General features: G+C 35.6%; 1 protein-coding gene across 2 annotated transcripts in view; it reads right to left on the bottom strand.

The window, feature by feature from the left end:
* The window catches only part of LOC306855927 (tyrosine-protein phosphatase non-receptor type 13-like), an 81,571-nt gene that overhangs the window by 49,805 nt on the left and 16,571 nt on the right, over positions 1–15,195 (bottom strand). For both annotated transcript variants that reach the window (XM_079394897.1, XM_079394898.1), the window contains exons 3-7: positions 10,658–10,833; positions 9,853–9,918; positions 9,359–9,544; positions 8,159–8,252; positions 3,660–4,220 (exon numbers count right to left, since the gene is read on the bottom strand). In XM_079394897.1, coding sequence (XP_079251023.1) covers positions 3,660–4,220; positions 8,159–8,252; positions 9,359–9,544; positions 9,853–9,918; positions 10,658–10,833 — 1,083 coding nt within the window. The remainder of the gene's footprint in view (positions 1–3,659; positions 4,221–8,158; positions 8,253–9,358; positions 9,545–9,852; positions 9,919–10,657; positions 10,834–15,195) is intronic.

Here is a 15,195-nt window from a genome sequence, read left to right as displayed (position 1 = left end):
AATAAATAAAATATTTTATATATATTTGGCCTGCTTCTTATATCAAAATAAAATAAATGAAAATATAAAAACAAAATAAAAAATAAGATAAGATAAAATAAGTTAAAATAAAATAAAATAAAAAAGCTTTACATTTCAGTCATCCCCAAAGTTGCACAGTCAGCTACTTTTTATTAGTTATTTGCAGTGAATATTTTCAAAAGGGTAGCTTGACTGATGTTTAACTACTTTAAATGAGTTTCCCCAACACTGGGGAGCAGTGGACAGTTTTGAATGAAAAGCTAGCAGAAAAAGGTGAGAGAGACCCAGAGAGAGTGAACGACTGAAAGAGAGTAAAAAGCTTGCATAAGCATGTGAGCTTTGAAGGCCTAGAATTATCCATCTCTCTAATTAGTTCCAGGAATCTGGAGCCCTCAGCCAGTCTGAGTCATAAAGAACCTGGCAACACGCCGCACGCGCAAAAGCCACGCAAAACCCATTCATAACCCTGCGTTCACTCCCACCACACACAGACGCTTCAGCTCTGCGTGCCACGAGATGCGTGACTGTTACTGCACAGAAACTCAAAGCATCAGAACAGCCAGAAGTTCATTAGAAACACACACGATTCATGGTTACTGCTGTATCTTCTGATGGTAACTGCATTTTAGTTGACTCAAAATCAGTAGCTTTTATAAGTCCACTGTGGTTTTAATCACTGTTAACCAGCCTGGTTAAATCTGTCACATCAACTTAGATTTAGCATTTGGCTTGAAGCCTATAGAATTAAACAGTTACTGCCACATGACCGAAACTGGTACAATCAGTTTCTGTAACTTCTCGTGACGTCACCACTGCTATGCCATGTTAACTTACTGGCCGTTGGGCAACACAGGGTTAAATGTTTAGCTGCAACCTTTTGGTTACATATACTGAGCGTCTGATTCATACTGTACACAAAAATGGCTCAAATTACCAGTTCCATTCTGACAGCTTTGCACAACACACAACAAACAAAGTCTTGTTGATAGAGTGAGCTTGAGGAACAACTAATTCTGGATTTGGATTTTATGATCACAAAATCTCTAAAACTTTCTGCTAATTTACAGAACCACAGACATTATTTGTATTTTCCTCAGTGCATTTTTTACACATTGAAGTGATTCTCACAAAGCCTGACAAGAAACGACTAGGTCATATTTAACCTCACGTTAAAAAAAATAAAAATAAAAATACATATATACACACACACACACACACACACACATATAAAAAATAAAGCCTACATGTACACTACTGATCAATACCTTTTTAATGCTTTGTAAGAAGTCTTTTACACTGCCAAAGCCTGCCATTATTTGATCAAAAATACAGTAATACTGTAAAATTCTATATATATATATATTTTTTTTCTTCTATTTTTATATATAATCCTTCAGAAATCTCTGTTTATTTTCTGTTCAGAAACATTTCTTATAATCAATGTTGGAAACCATAGTTCTGCTTAATATTTTTGTGGAAACTAATATTTTTGTCAAAAAGTATTAATTTCTTTTTTTTTTTTACTATTAAATACACATACATACATACATACATACATACATACATACATACATACATACATACTAGGGATGCACCGATACCGATACTGGTATCGGTATCGGGCCTGATACTGAACTCCTGTACTCGTACTCGTTAAAACGCCCCGATACCAAATGCCGATACCACACAGCATGTGATAAGTGCCATATTCAGACAAAGAAATACAGACAACAGAGCAACAGACAGCAGAATGGAGTTATTAGAGATTAAGGATGTCTACGAAGTATATGCATGCAATAAAATGAATGTTAAACTTTCAGTATTGACGCCTGTATAGCTGATGTGCGCGAGCTGAAGGGCTAAGCAAAGCACACTGAGTTGATTGAGCGCGGCGGCGGCGCAGATGCGCGAGCTCGTCGAGTGAATATCCCTTTCTCACAGACATCAACTGGATAGTTTGTAGTTCAGTCGGATGTGTCAAAAACAAGTAAAACAATACACAAGTTACTTAACGGTAAGGAGGGAGGGAGAGAGAGAGAGCGTGCGCACACTTCTGTTGTGTGATCTTTATTGATGTACGCTCACTCAGCACACGCATCACAATTTATAGGGGTATTCACTATAAACCATCATTTATTTTCAACCTTAAGCATAAACGACATTCCGGCGAAAGTGAAACTAACAGCTAATGTCAAGTTCTGTACTTGTCCCTCTCATTCTGCACCAGTACAAATACATGCGTGCGTTGTGCGTGTTTTGCTTGCTTCATGATTGATTATGCATTATATGAGTGGCTTTGGAATATAAATTGCAGCACGTTTCAGATGAAAAAAAGCAACTTTTATTTCTGAAAATATCACAGTTAGGAGATTTATAGCGAGTGGTTCCCTGCATTATTACAGCAAAACGCGTAATTACAGTACTCAGCCGCTCTAATGCTATTAAATTAAAGATGTACCATAGAGCAAAAAAAATTAACAGTGAAAGTAACAAAAACTTGTAAAATACATTTTAATGGGCATAATTAAGTGTGAAAATAACCAAAGATATTATACAGTCAAATCAAAATAAAGTAAACTGTGACATATTATAACCAAATATTCTTCATACAGTGGACTACCAGTAAAATTGATTCAAATTTGGGACAAAAAATTATTCAGACCGAGTCTGGGAAAAAAAACTGAAGTTCAGGTTTGCATGAACCTGGTTTACAGCATGCTCAGGAGACTACAGGCTGTCATTAAGGCTAAGGGTGGCCCGACAGATTATTGATAGTTGTGTAAATATTGTCATATTAACAGCTGTCTGAATCATTTTTGGTTGATTGTAATCCATTATGTACCTTTCTATCAAAGTTATCTGACATTATCAAGCTGAATTTGTTCAGACACAGTTTTACTCTGAGTTCTTGTCATATTTTATTACCATTTTCTAAACTATAGCGAATAAACCGTGATAATGTGAGAAATTTCAAAGGTGTTTGAATAAATTTTGGTTTGACTATTTATTTGATAATTGAAGTTAACCAATTAACATTATACATACTCTTTTGGTTTCTGTACCCAATATTTTAAAAATGTACAAATGCAATGAAAATATCAGTATCGGTACTCAGTATCGGCAAGTACCAAAAATAAAAGTATCGGTGTCGGGCGAGTACTGGAAAAAGTGGTATCGGTGCATCCCTAACACATACATACATATATGTATGTATGTGTATGTGTATATGTATATATAAATAAAGCTGAAATAATTTCTAAAGTATTTCCTAACATTAAGTTAATGATAATAGGAGGAAAATTTATGTCATGACAATGTCACAATTCAAAATATATTATAAATTGGCTTCATTTTGTTTATGCAAAAGGTATTTTTTGTAAGACATGACTGGAACATTTTACTGACAGGTTTCCTGAGATTTACAAACTGTTTATTATTGTGGAATCAACTATTTCAAATAAACTCTCCCCAAACAGTGACTGGTCATTTTACATTCCTGAAAACGGACAGTTCTTGGCCATAATAATTTGCAATGTGCAGACTTTAGTGATTGTAAGAAAACCAGGTTATATAAGACTACATCACCTCAGTCTCACTATAAGTGAAAATACAAGTAACTCGGGATCAGTAGTACTCACCATCTATGGCCTGTTTGAGCGCTTGCAGTTTCTTGTGCTTCTCTCTGATGCGGTCGTAAGCACTGTTGAACACCGAGCCGACGGACTGACTCGAATGGTGATGAGCCTTTCTGACATCTAGGCTGCCAAAGTCTGCATACCGGGAGTCCCTGGACTTGGAAGACGACTTGTGTCGACCGGCCGAGCGAGTGCTCATGGCGCTGCTGCCCCTGCGGGCGTCTTCCAGGGCCCCGAAGCGGAGCATATCCGGGTCGAGGCAGGCCAGGTCTGCTGAAGAGGCCCAGCTTTTGTTTCTCTGATGGGGGTGTGAATGCTGGTTCACCTCCAGGAGTCGGCCGCGCTGTTGCAGCGGTTGTTGTTGGCGTTGGTGATAGAGTTCGGCAGAGGATTCGGACCCAGCGTGGTACTCTGAAGGGGGGTACGGACTGAGACCCTCGTCTGCTCTGACAAGGTCCTGGATGGGAAGAGCGCCCATAGAGCGACTGAGTCCGCGGTTCAGGTTGGCCTGCTCCTGGGTTCGGGCTCTATAACGCTCCAGCACACGATGGGCGGCACTACGGCCTAATTGGAAGAGAAAAACACACAAAAAAGGGTTAAATATCAAGAACTTGCAAAAGTATAAAGATGCTTACTCCTTTAGAAATAATTGTAATAGGCTAATTTGCATATCAGGAAGCATTTCTCACTAATATCAGTGTTGAACTTAATATTTTTGTGAAACCATAATTTTTTAGGATTCAGAAAAATGTTTTAAAAATGTAAATATTTTGTAACATTATAAAATGTCTTTACTGTCACTTTTGATCAATTTAATGCATTCCTGCAGAAAAAAGTAGTATCTATTTATTAAAATATTAAAAGTATATTACGGACCCTAAACTTTCAAACAGTAATGTAGGGAGAAAATGTTTAAGAATATTTTTAATTTAATTCTTTTTACTCTAAGGTGTTCAGGAATTTTACTTATATTTCCATTACCTTTATGATTCTCATTATGTAAAACAGTAATGATGTTATACACTTATTTCTATACCTAAAATCAGCATAAAAGTAGTACAAAAAAATATCACAAATATATATGAAAAAAATTAAAAGTAATGACAAATAAAACTGGCTTTATTTTGTTTAATCAAAATACATATTTTTGAGAAACATGACTGGAACATTTTTTATTTGACAAAAATAAATCTTATTTGACAGAACCACAATAATAAATGGTGGGTCGATATTGGTCATTTTACACGTCTGGGTGGTTCTTGGCCATAGTAATCTACATCGTCCAGTCTTTTGACAGTGAAAAGTCTGGCTAATTGGTTGTAAAGTTTAAATATACATAAACTTGCAAAGACAAATAAGAATCTATTGAAGAGCATAATTAAATGTGGAACCCTTGCTGTCTTGCTGAGCATTTTTATTGGATCACATGTGTCAATGCGAGATTAAAATGGATCCTAATTGGCTGAAAGAACAGAAGGAACAATGGTGGCCTTCTAGTGGTTACGAGCTCCTCTAAAGCCTCTCTGATTTCACCCCGAGCTTCCAGCGACACGCTCGTTAGCCACGCCAATTCCAGCCCTGTCAATCAGGAAGACATGGATGTTCCAGATGGTTCTCTCTTAGGGAACTCTTTGAGCTTTGAATGACTCAACAAGAGGCCTTTTCTCTCATGTTTCATAAAAAGCTTAGTATATCGTAGGACCAAAGACAGAGCTGGGGTGATTTCAAGTGGTTAACAAAGAGAGGCATGCTAAAGTCATTACACACTGACCTAGACACTTCAAAACCCATGACGCTGGAAGGATAACAGTCACCAAACAGAATATAAAACTCTCTGAAAATTAGATGCAAGAGTCTTGAAATGTAAATTAAAAAAATAGGAGGAAATAAATAAATAAAAACCACAATAATAATAATAATAATAATAATAATAGAGAAACAAAATAAATAAAAGAAACATGCATAGATGAACTGTTCGAAATAAGATCTATAAAATGTATTTAGAAAACAGGTAAATAGGGTGAATTTCATTTCATGCCTATTTAAAATTAAAATATATATATAAATGATATAATAATAATAATAATAATAATAATAATAATAATAATACAATTAATGTATATATACACGATATAAAAAAATTATATAATTAATATAAAAGTAATAGACAAATAATTTACTCATACTGAAGCTTTTAATTATGTTTGTTTATTTATTTGTTTGTTTGTCTTTTGCCACTTTTTACTTCAACAACATAGATCAACAATCATAAGATGATCATCCCCTGCATAAACATTATGGTTCAATGTGATGCAACAATAGTTATGCTAATTAAGAACGATATTTGTTGCTGTCGTAGCACATTATACGCTAAAGAAATTATGCTAATCATTTAAGGTGCAAACAGGCTAAACATTACCTAAAAATAAACCAGAAAATTTCCACCAAACCAGTTGTGGCTAGTAACAGCACAATGTTAACTGCATCAGGCTAGTAGTGCTTTTACTTGCAAAAAAAGGAGATGCTTATGAAACATTAGTGTATAGTACTCTCAAAAGCCACATAAGGACAACTTACACTGAAATTCAAACTTGTATACTCTTTGACCAACCTTAAACAGATACAATGCAGTTGTGCTACAGTGCTGTTATGTATTAGCTAAGCAAGATTAGCATTGCTGCAGGTTCTGAAGCTAATGCTAGTGAGAGCACGTATACTCTGAGAACGTCAAAAAACATTCAATTTGCGAAATGAGAACAATGACACAGTCTGAAACCACAGTTATTACTTTACTGCTGAGGTTTCATGACATCTGTAAGGCCAAAAATAAACCAGCGTGAAGTGAGTCACCATCCAGGCTGGCTTGTTTTCTCACATCATGACCCTGATGTGTGGTCAGAGACAACAGCATGAAAACAAAACACCCTACAGAACACACAGTAAAAAAAATAAATAAATAAAAAACCTGGGAAATATCTATTGCTGATCGATGCCATGCCTCAGTTACATAACCGTCCGGTCGTGTTTGTGCTGCAGCACCGCTGAAACCACTGGGAAGATTTGGTCATATTTTCCGAAATGAAACATTCTGGTTTGTGGTGATGTGCTTGTCTAGATTCGTTTCAAACTCTTGTCTATGCACAGAGAAGGAGTGAGAGACAGACAGAAGATAGATGGAGAGTGAAAGCAATGAGGGAGTTGGAAAGTTGGGAGAGGAACAGAGAAGGGGAGAGAAAAGATGACAAGAAAAGGAGAAAAAAGTTCTTTGTTTGGCACATCATTAAACTACAAAGCATAAAAAGTCAGAAGGAGAGACGAGAAAAACAGACAGAGAGTGAAAGAGAAGGCCAAGAGATGTTAGTGAAGACTAGAATGTTCAGAAGTATAGCATACTGCCTCCTGCATACTAATGTACTACATACCATTTTGAAATGAAATTTTAAGTTTAAGTCAAGGAGTTACTTGCTGTGTCTTTGTAATAGACACGCAGCACAAATGGTTAAATTTTCAGTTTTTTTTTTTCAATAGTAAAAGAAAACTTGTTTTTTCCCTGCGTTTCATTCAAAAGTTGGTAAGATTTTTAAAATGTTTTTTGGAAAAAAAGGCAGTATTTTTTTTATATTATTACAAAATATTACTAAAATAACAACTTTGCAATACTATTTAATAATATATTATTTATATTATTTTTAAATAGTATTAATATCATATTTATTTATTTTATTCATTATTGTGAGGCATTGAAGACTGGAGTAATGATGCTGAAAATTCAGCAGTGTCACATGATCCTTCAGAAATCATTTTAATATGCTGATTTGATGCTCAAGAAACATTTCTGCACATTGTGACAATATCATAAAATCATCTGGGAAAACTAATTTCTCCAGAACCACTATTTATCTAAAAATAAATAATAATTTCACAAAATTCCCCAAAACTTTCTATCTGCCATTTTAAGATTATTTGGAAATTTCTCCACTGATCTTTACTTTCAGATTGGCACTTCTAGTGCTGGTGCTGTTCTGGCTTGTCTCTTGTGGCAGGGAGGATCTTTTATCCTTCTGTTCTGATAAGCAGCAGCTCCTGAAGGGCCAAAGCCACATCATGTCAGAACCAAGCCCTGCTTTGTTTACTTTCTGAGTCACTTCCTCTTAACTGGGTAAATGCTGTGTGATGAGTCAGCGCGAAGCACAGACCTTCACGGTATTAAAACAATCAGTCAGAGATTATTAGAAAGCGAAGAAAGCGTGAGCTGTGATTACAATCAAAATATCAGAATTTATTAACAGCAACTCCAACTGTGTGGTTGACGCAAAAGATGACTGCAGGATCAGGAGTGTGAGCATGTATTGACATGCCTGTGTGTTTGGGTGAGCATATGTGTGTGGGTGAAAGCAATAGAGAAGTAGAAAGCAAATGAGTACATGTTTGAAACCGCATCTTCATTTTCCTATATAATAAGCAATAGATGCCTTTTATTCATAAGGGATTTGGTGTATTACCTGCTGGAAGGCCTTTTCCTCGCAGACGTTCACGAATCTCTTTGCTTCTCTCTGGAAGTGACTCCCTTTCACTTTGAGACAACAGACCATCCAGCTAAACAAACATATACACAAAGATGAAAAATAAAAAAAATTAACCATTCACTTTTAGCAAAATATGACATTAAAAGAAAGCAAATTATACTTAATTTATTTTCTCTTGTGCAGTAAGTTTTCATGTAAACACACACTACTCAAAAATGTGGCTCAGAAAGATTTTTATTTTTTTCAAAAGAATGCAATACTTTTTTTTATTCTTTTTAATATTTATATATTTTTTTTAATAAAATATAAATAATAATAATAATAATAATATTATCAATTTGGGGGGGGAATTAAAATAGACTTTGGGAAAAAATAAAATGGTGTGTTGGGGGAAATGGATTTCACATACCCTTAAAGAAAGCTCGACCTATGCTTGTTAAACCAAGTCAAAACATATTTTGAATAAAGTTTTTAACTAAATCGGGTTTGCCAGAGGAGGAAAAAACAAACAATGTAAAACATGTAGACTGAGAAAAACAATCTCAGGAGGGCTGCTCACAGGAGAACAAAACCAACTCACAGGATTAATCAACAGTAATTAGAAGACAGCATCCCTACTGGACCACTTCACATTTACCTCCCCAGTGTGGAAAAAGCAGAAAATAAGACCAGAAACACGTCTGTTCCAAGCAATATGCTTCTTCTGTATCGCTGTGCAATTAAACTACTGGGGAGTGTGCAGCTGAGGAACAGGATGTGACATCAAACGCGAGAAAACAAGCACAGGAAAGACTGTTAACTACCTTTTTAATTGAAAGCTGTTTTACAGGGCTGGACTGTGCAGGCAAGTCAGTTAATAGGAATAGTGTGCTGACACATATTGTTAGTGCTGAATCATTAGTGCTTGGACATGACCAACTAACAAAATTAGAGGTGGGAATCGAGAGCCGGTTATGAATTAAAGCTGATTCCAAAAAACTCAAATAAAAAAAATCAAATAAACAAAAAATAATATAATAATATAAATAATAATATATAATAAATAATAAAAAAATTATAAAACAAAATAAAATAGAAAATAAAATGAAACAAATGTTTTAAATGTTATAAATATAATATATAAATAAATCGTTGAAATGCCTAACAAAACGTTGAAAGAAATGCATAGACATGTACCTGAGAGAGACTGCCAAGAACGAGCCTCACCAGCTTCCTGATGTATGAAAATGAAGGGTCACAGTTGGAGTTACGGATGTGAGCGCTGCAGGTGTCCAGAGCCGACCGTACGGAGAGTCGGGTGAGCGTGGAGTCATCACACATGTTGAGCAGGACGCTGTTCAGATGTTCTCCTAGTTTCATTGGCTAAAAGACACATGTAGAGCACAGTGAAAAGACTCAAGAAGTTGATGAATTGTCTAGAATTTATATTTTCCTCAAGTCTGGGGCCAAAATTATTTATTTACTCAATTTAAAATTATGTTGCAATGGAACAGAAGAATGAAACCGCAGAGACTCTATTCTTAGATTGAGGTTAGTATGTTGCTAACAAGAAGTAGAAAATACACAGTACATACCAATATTGAGTTAAAATGTTCAATTTGATTTTAACTACTCTAAATATTTTTTTAAGTACATTAATAGGAATTAAATATTAAATGTCAAAGTCCCACCTGGCTCTGTGGAATCTCATAGTCTGCACCCCAAAACAACGTCATGCCAAGTGAATAGATGTGCATCTAAAAGTTGAAAAGGAAACAGAGACAACATGTAACAATGGAACATTTTAACTCATGTTTTAGCCCACATAATAAAACTGTACAACAACTGACAGCCTCATTCTGACACATTGTTGCACACAAATTTGTCCTGAGAGGCATTTGCAACCCAGTGTATGTTTTAGGCATTAATCAGTATCAAACTTTATATATAGCACATCTGCATAATTTTGTGTTTCTTCCCTGTCTAGTTCTTCTGTCTGTTCTTCCTGCTAAACAATAGCTTCGGGAACAAAATATCCAAGAGTCTGCCAAAGAATGCACAAGATCCTTTGACTTCTCTGCAAATAATCCTCTCATGAGACTGCGGCCCGGAGTATATTTCTTTCTAAGAATGTCATGTGTACACAGAAGCGTACGGTCAAAATTATTTAATAGATAAAATGCATATGTAAAATGTAAAAGAAATAGTTGTTTTCCTTTTTTGGTCGACAATGAAAAGCAAAGTGATTTTCATTTTCACTTTTCTCTCATATTCACATGACTGCAAAAATGAAATAAAAAAAAATCTGAAAGACAGTTCTGAAACTCACTGATAAAAGGGTTCTTAAAAACAAAAATATGTCCTGCTTTTTTAATAATTAAAAGCATTCACTATTTGTGATGTAAATTGGTACCAGAAGCCATGAAAAAAAGAGAAGTGTTTTTTAAACAGAAAAAAAACATGCCCAACAAATGCCTTTCACATTCCAAAAGGTACCTTTTCCATATCAGAAAGCGAGGAGAGGTTGAGACCCTCCAGCATCTCTGGAGGAGTGAAAGCACGCAGATCCTTCTGTGTGACATTTTCATCCGTGAAAGAGATGTTTCCAGAAGGCATGAGCAGCAGCGACCATGGAGAGATGATAAAACCCAACGCAGCTGGATCTGTCGAACCTGAGGTAAAAAAATAAAGCATGCAATATTACAACAAACTGCCATTCTTAGAACATGGCCTGAATCTTAAATCAAATTCAGTAAAATCAAATCAAATTAAAGTCAAAATCAAAATCAAATCAAAATATTTATTTTAAGTACATGGTAATGAAAACAGCCAAGTTTCCAAGATTGGCTAGGCTCCGTTTTGTAAAGCGAAGAGAGGATTCTAAGACACTGCAAGTCCTGATGCTAAAGCGTGGGAAAGTTACTAGACAAGTTAAGGGAGAAAATGGCTTTGGCCTAAGAACATTTCCTCGACACGAGTACAGCATGATCTGACTGCACACACGTTTCAGGATCTATGGAGATTTGGTGGTGGAAATCAAATTCTTTTCATCCGGACAAAGACATGCAATAAAGAGCTACATTATTCTGTGAATGAGCACAATTTCCTTGAAATACGAGGCCCCTGGGATCTCTCTCAAAAAGATGATTCTGTAAGACAGTACATTTTTCTTTTTGATGTTTTTTTCCCTCTTCTTTTGTGCTGCAGACATAAAACAATGGAGCCTTTGCCATTCAGAACATGCCCCTGCGGTTATGGATGGAACAGCTGTACAGAAATAATTCATCTATTCCAAATGAAGATTCGTTGGAAATGTGGAATTGCTTTTCTTGAAACTTCTTTTTATTATTTCATGTCATGTAAAGCCAAAAACAACAACAACTCAAAAAAACCTGGGGGAAAAAAAAAATTATCACTATTTTTTCACAAAAATATTAGGCAGCACAACTGTTTGCAACATTGATAATAATATTAAATGTTTCTTAAGCAGCAAATCAGCATATTAGAATGATTTCTAAAGGATCACGTGACACTGAATACACGAGTAATGATGCTGGGCTTTGCCATCACAGAAATAAATTACATTTTAAAATATATTCAAATAGAAGTGTTTTTAAATTGCAATAATATTTCATAATATTACTGTTTTTTTTAATCTAATAAATGCAGCCTAGGTGAGCATAAGAAAGTGTTGATGCATTGAAAAAATTTAATAAATAAAAATAAACCCGAAACTTTTGAACAGTAATGAAAGTCTGATTTGTTTTTTCTTTTGGCATTGGTAACATTCACATCAGTAGCCAGGACAAGTAAAGCCTCTAATACTGCCTCAAATAAACACATTAACATAAATTAGCAGTTATTAAAAAGTCAGAAAGGGTTGAAAAAAAATGAAATTCAAGCAGCGATGCTATAAAGCACTGGAACTCCCAAAGTAAACACACGTTTCCTGTGGAAACTGTCTGACCATGGTTGGACCTCTTTATGAAAATCTAGCAGTGCACACTCATGTTTGCCTCCAGCACAGTGGCTACTCCAGCATCTTTATTAAAATACTTCCCGTTAACCTATACAGGTAACATACCAATCTTTGGCATTAACTGCAACAAATTCTTACTAAAAGCTGGATGTTGGTGTGCTAAAACGGAGTCATCTAGATTAGTTGTTAATGGGAGGGAAGCTAATGCACAGTTGCAAATATCTCAGAACGGACATATCTGATAAGGTTTTATCTGTCCAATCAGAGACTAGCCCGGTCATCTACTGCCGCTCACAAGCCCAATGAGGTCACAGCCAAAAATAGCATCACAAACTCTACTAAGGAGGAGAAAACAACATGAAATGAGATGTATGAACACATGCCATGAATAATCAGCAAATTTCTTATTACTTAAGATAAAGTGAAAATACAGCATCAAACGTGTCTACTGATTTGGGCGTCTGTTTATTTAGTCAGTATCTGTTATTTTAGATGCTCAAGATTACTACATAACCAATTACCTAAATACCCTATTTTAAAGTGCAAGATGCAGTGGAAACTTTTGCATTATTTATATCATGCTAAACAGCCTTCAAAAATATGGCTACATATTTATAAAAAACAAAAAAAATAATTAATAAACAGACATATACACATATATATGTTTTATATATACACATATATATGTTTTATATATACACATATATATGTTTTATATATATATATATATATATATATATATATATATATATATATATATATATATATATATATATATATATATATATATATATATATATATTCACCCTACACTAAAAACAATTTCCACTCAAATTTGCCAGTAAATTACTTTTTAATTTCATAATTACAAAAAAGGAAACAAGTACCATTTAAACAAAATGTGAAAGCTGAAACAGCGGTAATCTGTTTTAATTAACTGCATTACTGCATGTATATTTTATTTCAGAACTTGGAAATCTCATCTCTTTACTAATAAATCAAGCATCACCCTTCTGTACACTGGACTGGAATAGGAAAAGGTTGTTTTTTTATTGAAAAACACAAGCATTACTTTCAAATTAAAATAGCATGCAATAAAAAGCAAACTCAGGACTTCTCACTACTAAGTGCTCAAGTCATTTTGCTGACTTGCTCAAGTCACGTCCCATGACTCTCGTCCAGGGCCCAGAATTTCAGCAAACTTTGTCAATAGAGACCTTTGCCAGCAAGTTTTCACCCAGAGCAACTCAAGGCCAGATAACAAGCTACTGTGAGACGAGGAGAGTCCTCGTTCCCCCTGCGAGCACATGCCGAAGCGGCTACATCATCTTTATCATCATTGTCCTCCTCGACCCTGAAGACAAGGAGCCTAATTACGCTTCAAACCCTACTGGCTATTGGCCAGGTCTGCAGAATAAAGAGGGGCAACGACTGTCTGCGATGCTGACAGAACGAGAATTGTCCCCTGACTGTGAGAAAGACTTGTCAAGATTCCCAAGATCTGTGCGTGAACGGCAGCAGATATCGGTCGAGAGGAGCTGGCATCATCTCAAACGCCGCAAACTGCCCACCAAACTGCTCTTTAGGAAACCGGGCTGTGGGACAATAAAGAGACTTTTGTTCACAGCGGTGACACACAACACTAGCCCACACAGTCATTCAGAGAGACAGCAGACGGACGTAAGGCTGAGTAAGCCTTCTCATAAATTTCACCAAAGTGTTACCCGAAGATAGAAAGCTTTTCTACACAGGCTCACTTCTTTGAATCAGACTGATAGGTGCTATTTTCCACTGAGAGCTTTTGAGGAGGCCGGAAAATTATTCTTCTTAAACAGGTGTGAATTGATGGAAGACAATGCTAAACACACACATGCGGACTGAAGAACCACCTTACAAAAGAATCCTGCTGAATGTACTGATAGCGTCACAGCTGAAGCTTGTATGGCTTTGAATTGTTTTGTAAGAAAGGGACAAAACAAAAACAATATTTAAAGACATTTTGTGAGGTAACTGCATGGGAAGTGTGACACAGCTGTGGTCTGAGGGAAAAGTTTTTTTTATTTGTCACAGGGAATTCACATAAAGACAGATATAACTTTAGTTTTTGTTTTTCATTTCAAACAATCCCTGCCAGTTTAGCTTCCTTTTCAAAAACCACCACGATAACTAAGGTTTCAACCAAAATGCCAAACTTATTCTGGTTATTGCTACAATAACACTATGCTAACCCTATATTAGCCACAGTCACCCAAAACTGACAGATTTACAATTACAATCAAAACAGCAAGATTTGACTACAAATGGCTAGATTTTAACTTTTTTCTCTCTTTTTTTTTTTGGGGGGGGGGGGGGGGGGGGGGAGGGTTCTTGTCTATTTGGTTGCTGAAGTTGTTTTTAAGGAATTTGTATTTGGTTGATAAGGTTCTCCTAAAGGTTAGCACATCACTATACAGTTGCTAAAGTGTCTCAACTGTTTTTAGCAAGTTGCTAACAATGTTACTAAAGTGTTCTTTGTGTTAACACAGTGCTATGCAGTTGCTATAGTCTGTTGATTGTGTTTAGCAAATTAATGTGTGATTGTTACGGTGTTCTTAGTGTTTAGCGCATTGCTATGCAGTTGCTAAAGTGTTTCTACTGTTTTTAGCAAGTTGCTAGTAAGGTTGCTATTGTGTTCTTTGTGTTTAATGCATTGCTAGGCTGCAAAAAAGTGTTGATTGTTTTTAGCAAATATCTATTTGGTATGCTTAGTGTTTAGCCCCTTGTTATGCTAAGGTGCTTAGTTGCTAATGTGTCCTGAGGGTTTTAATGCATTGCTATGTGGTTTAAAAGATGTTCCAAGTGTTTTAGCCCGTTGCTATGCGGTTTGTAAGGTGTTCTGTGTTTTACCGTATTAATAAGGTCTTCTGAGAGTTTTAGCATGTTTGTGGATGCTAAGGTGTTCTTGGTGCACTTCTATAATGCTTACCAAAGCAGATAGCATATTTTAGCTATTGTAGAAACATGTAATAATAGGCATGTTGGTGGAAATTTTGGCCACCATGGTAAATTTTTATAT

The sequence above is a fragment of the Barbus barbus genome (assembly GCF_936440315.1).
Source record: "Barbus barbus genome assembly, chromosome: 36".
NCBI classification, from domain to species: domain Eukaryota; kingdom Metazoa; phylum Chordata; class Actinopteri; order Cypriniformes; family Cyprinidae; genus Barbus; species Barbus barbus.
Note: the sequence above shows the minus strand (reverse complement) of the source record. Positions and strands in the feature narration are given on the sequence as shown.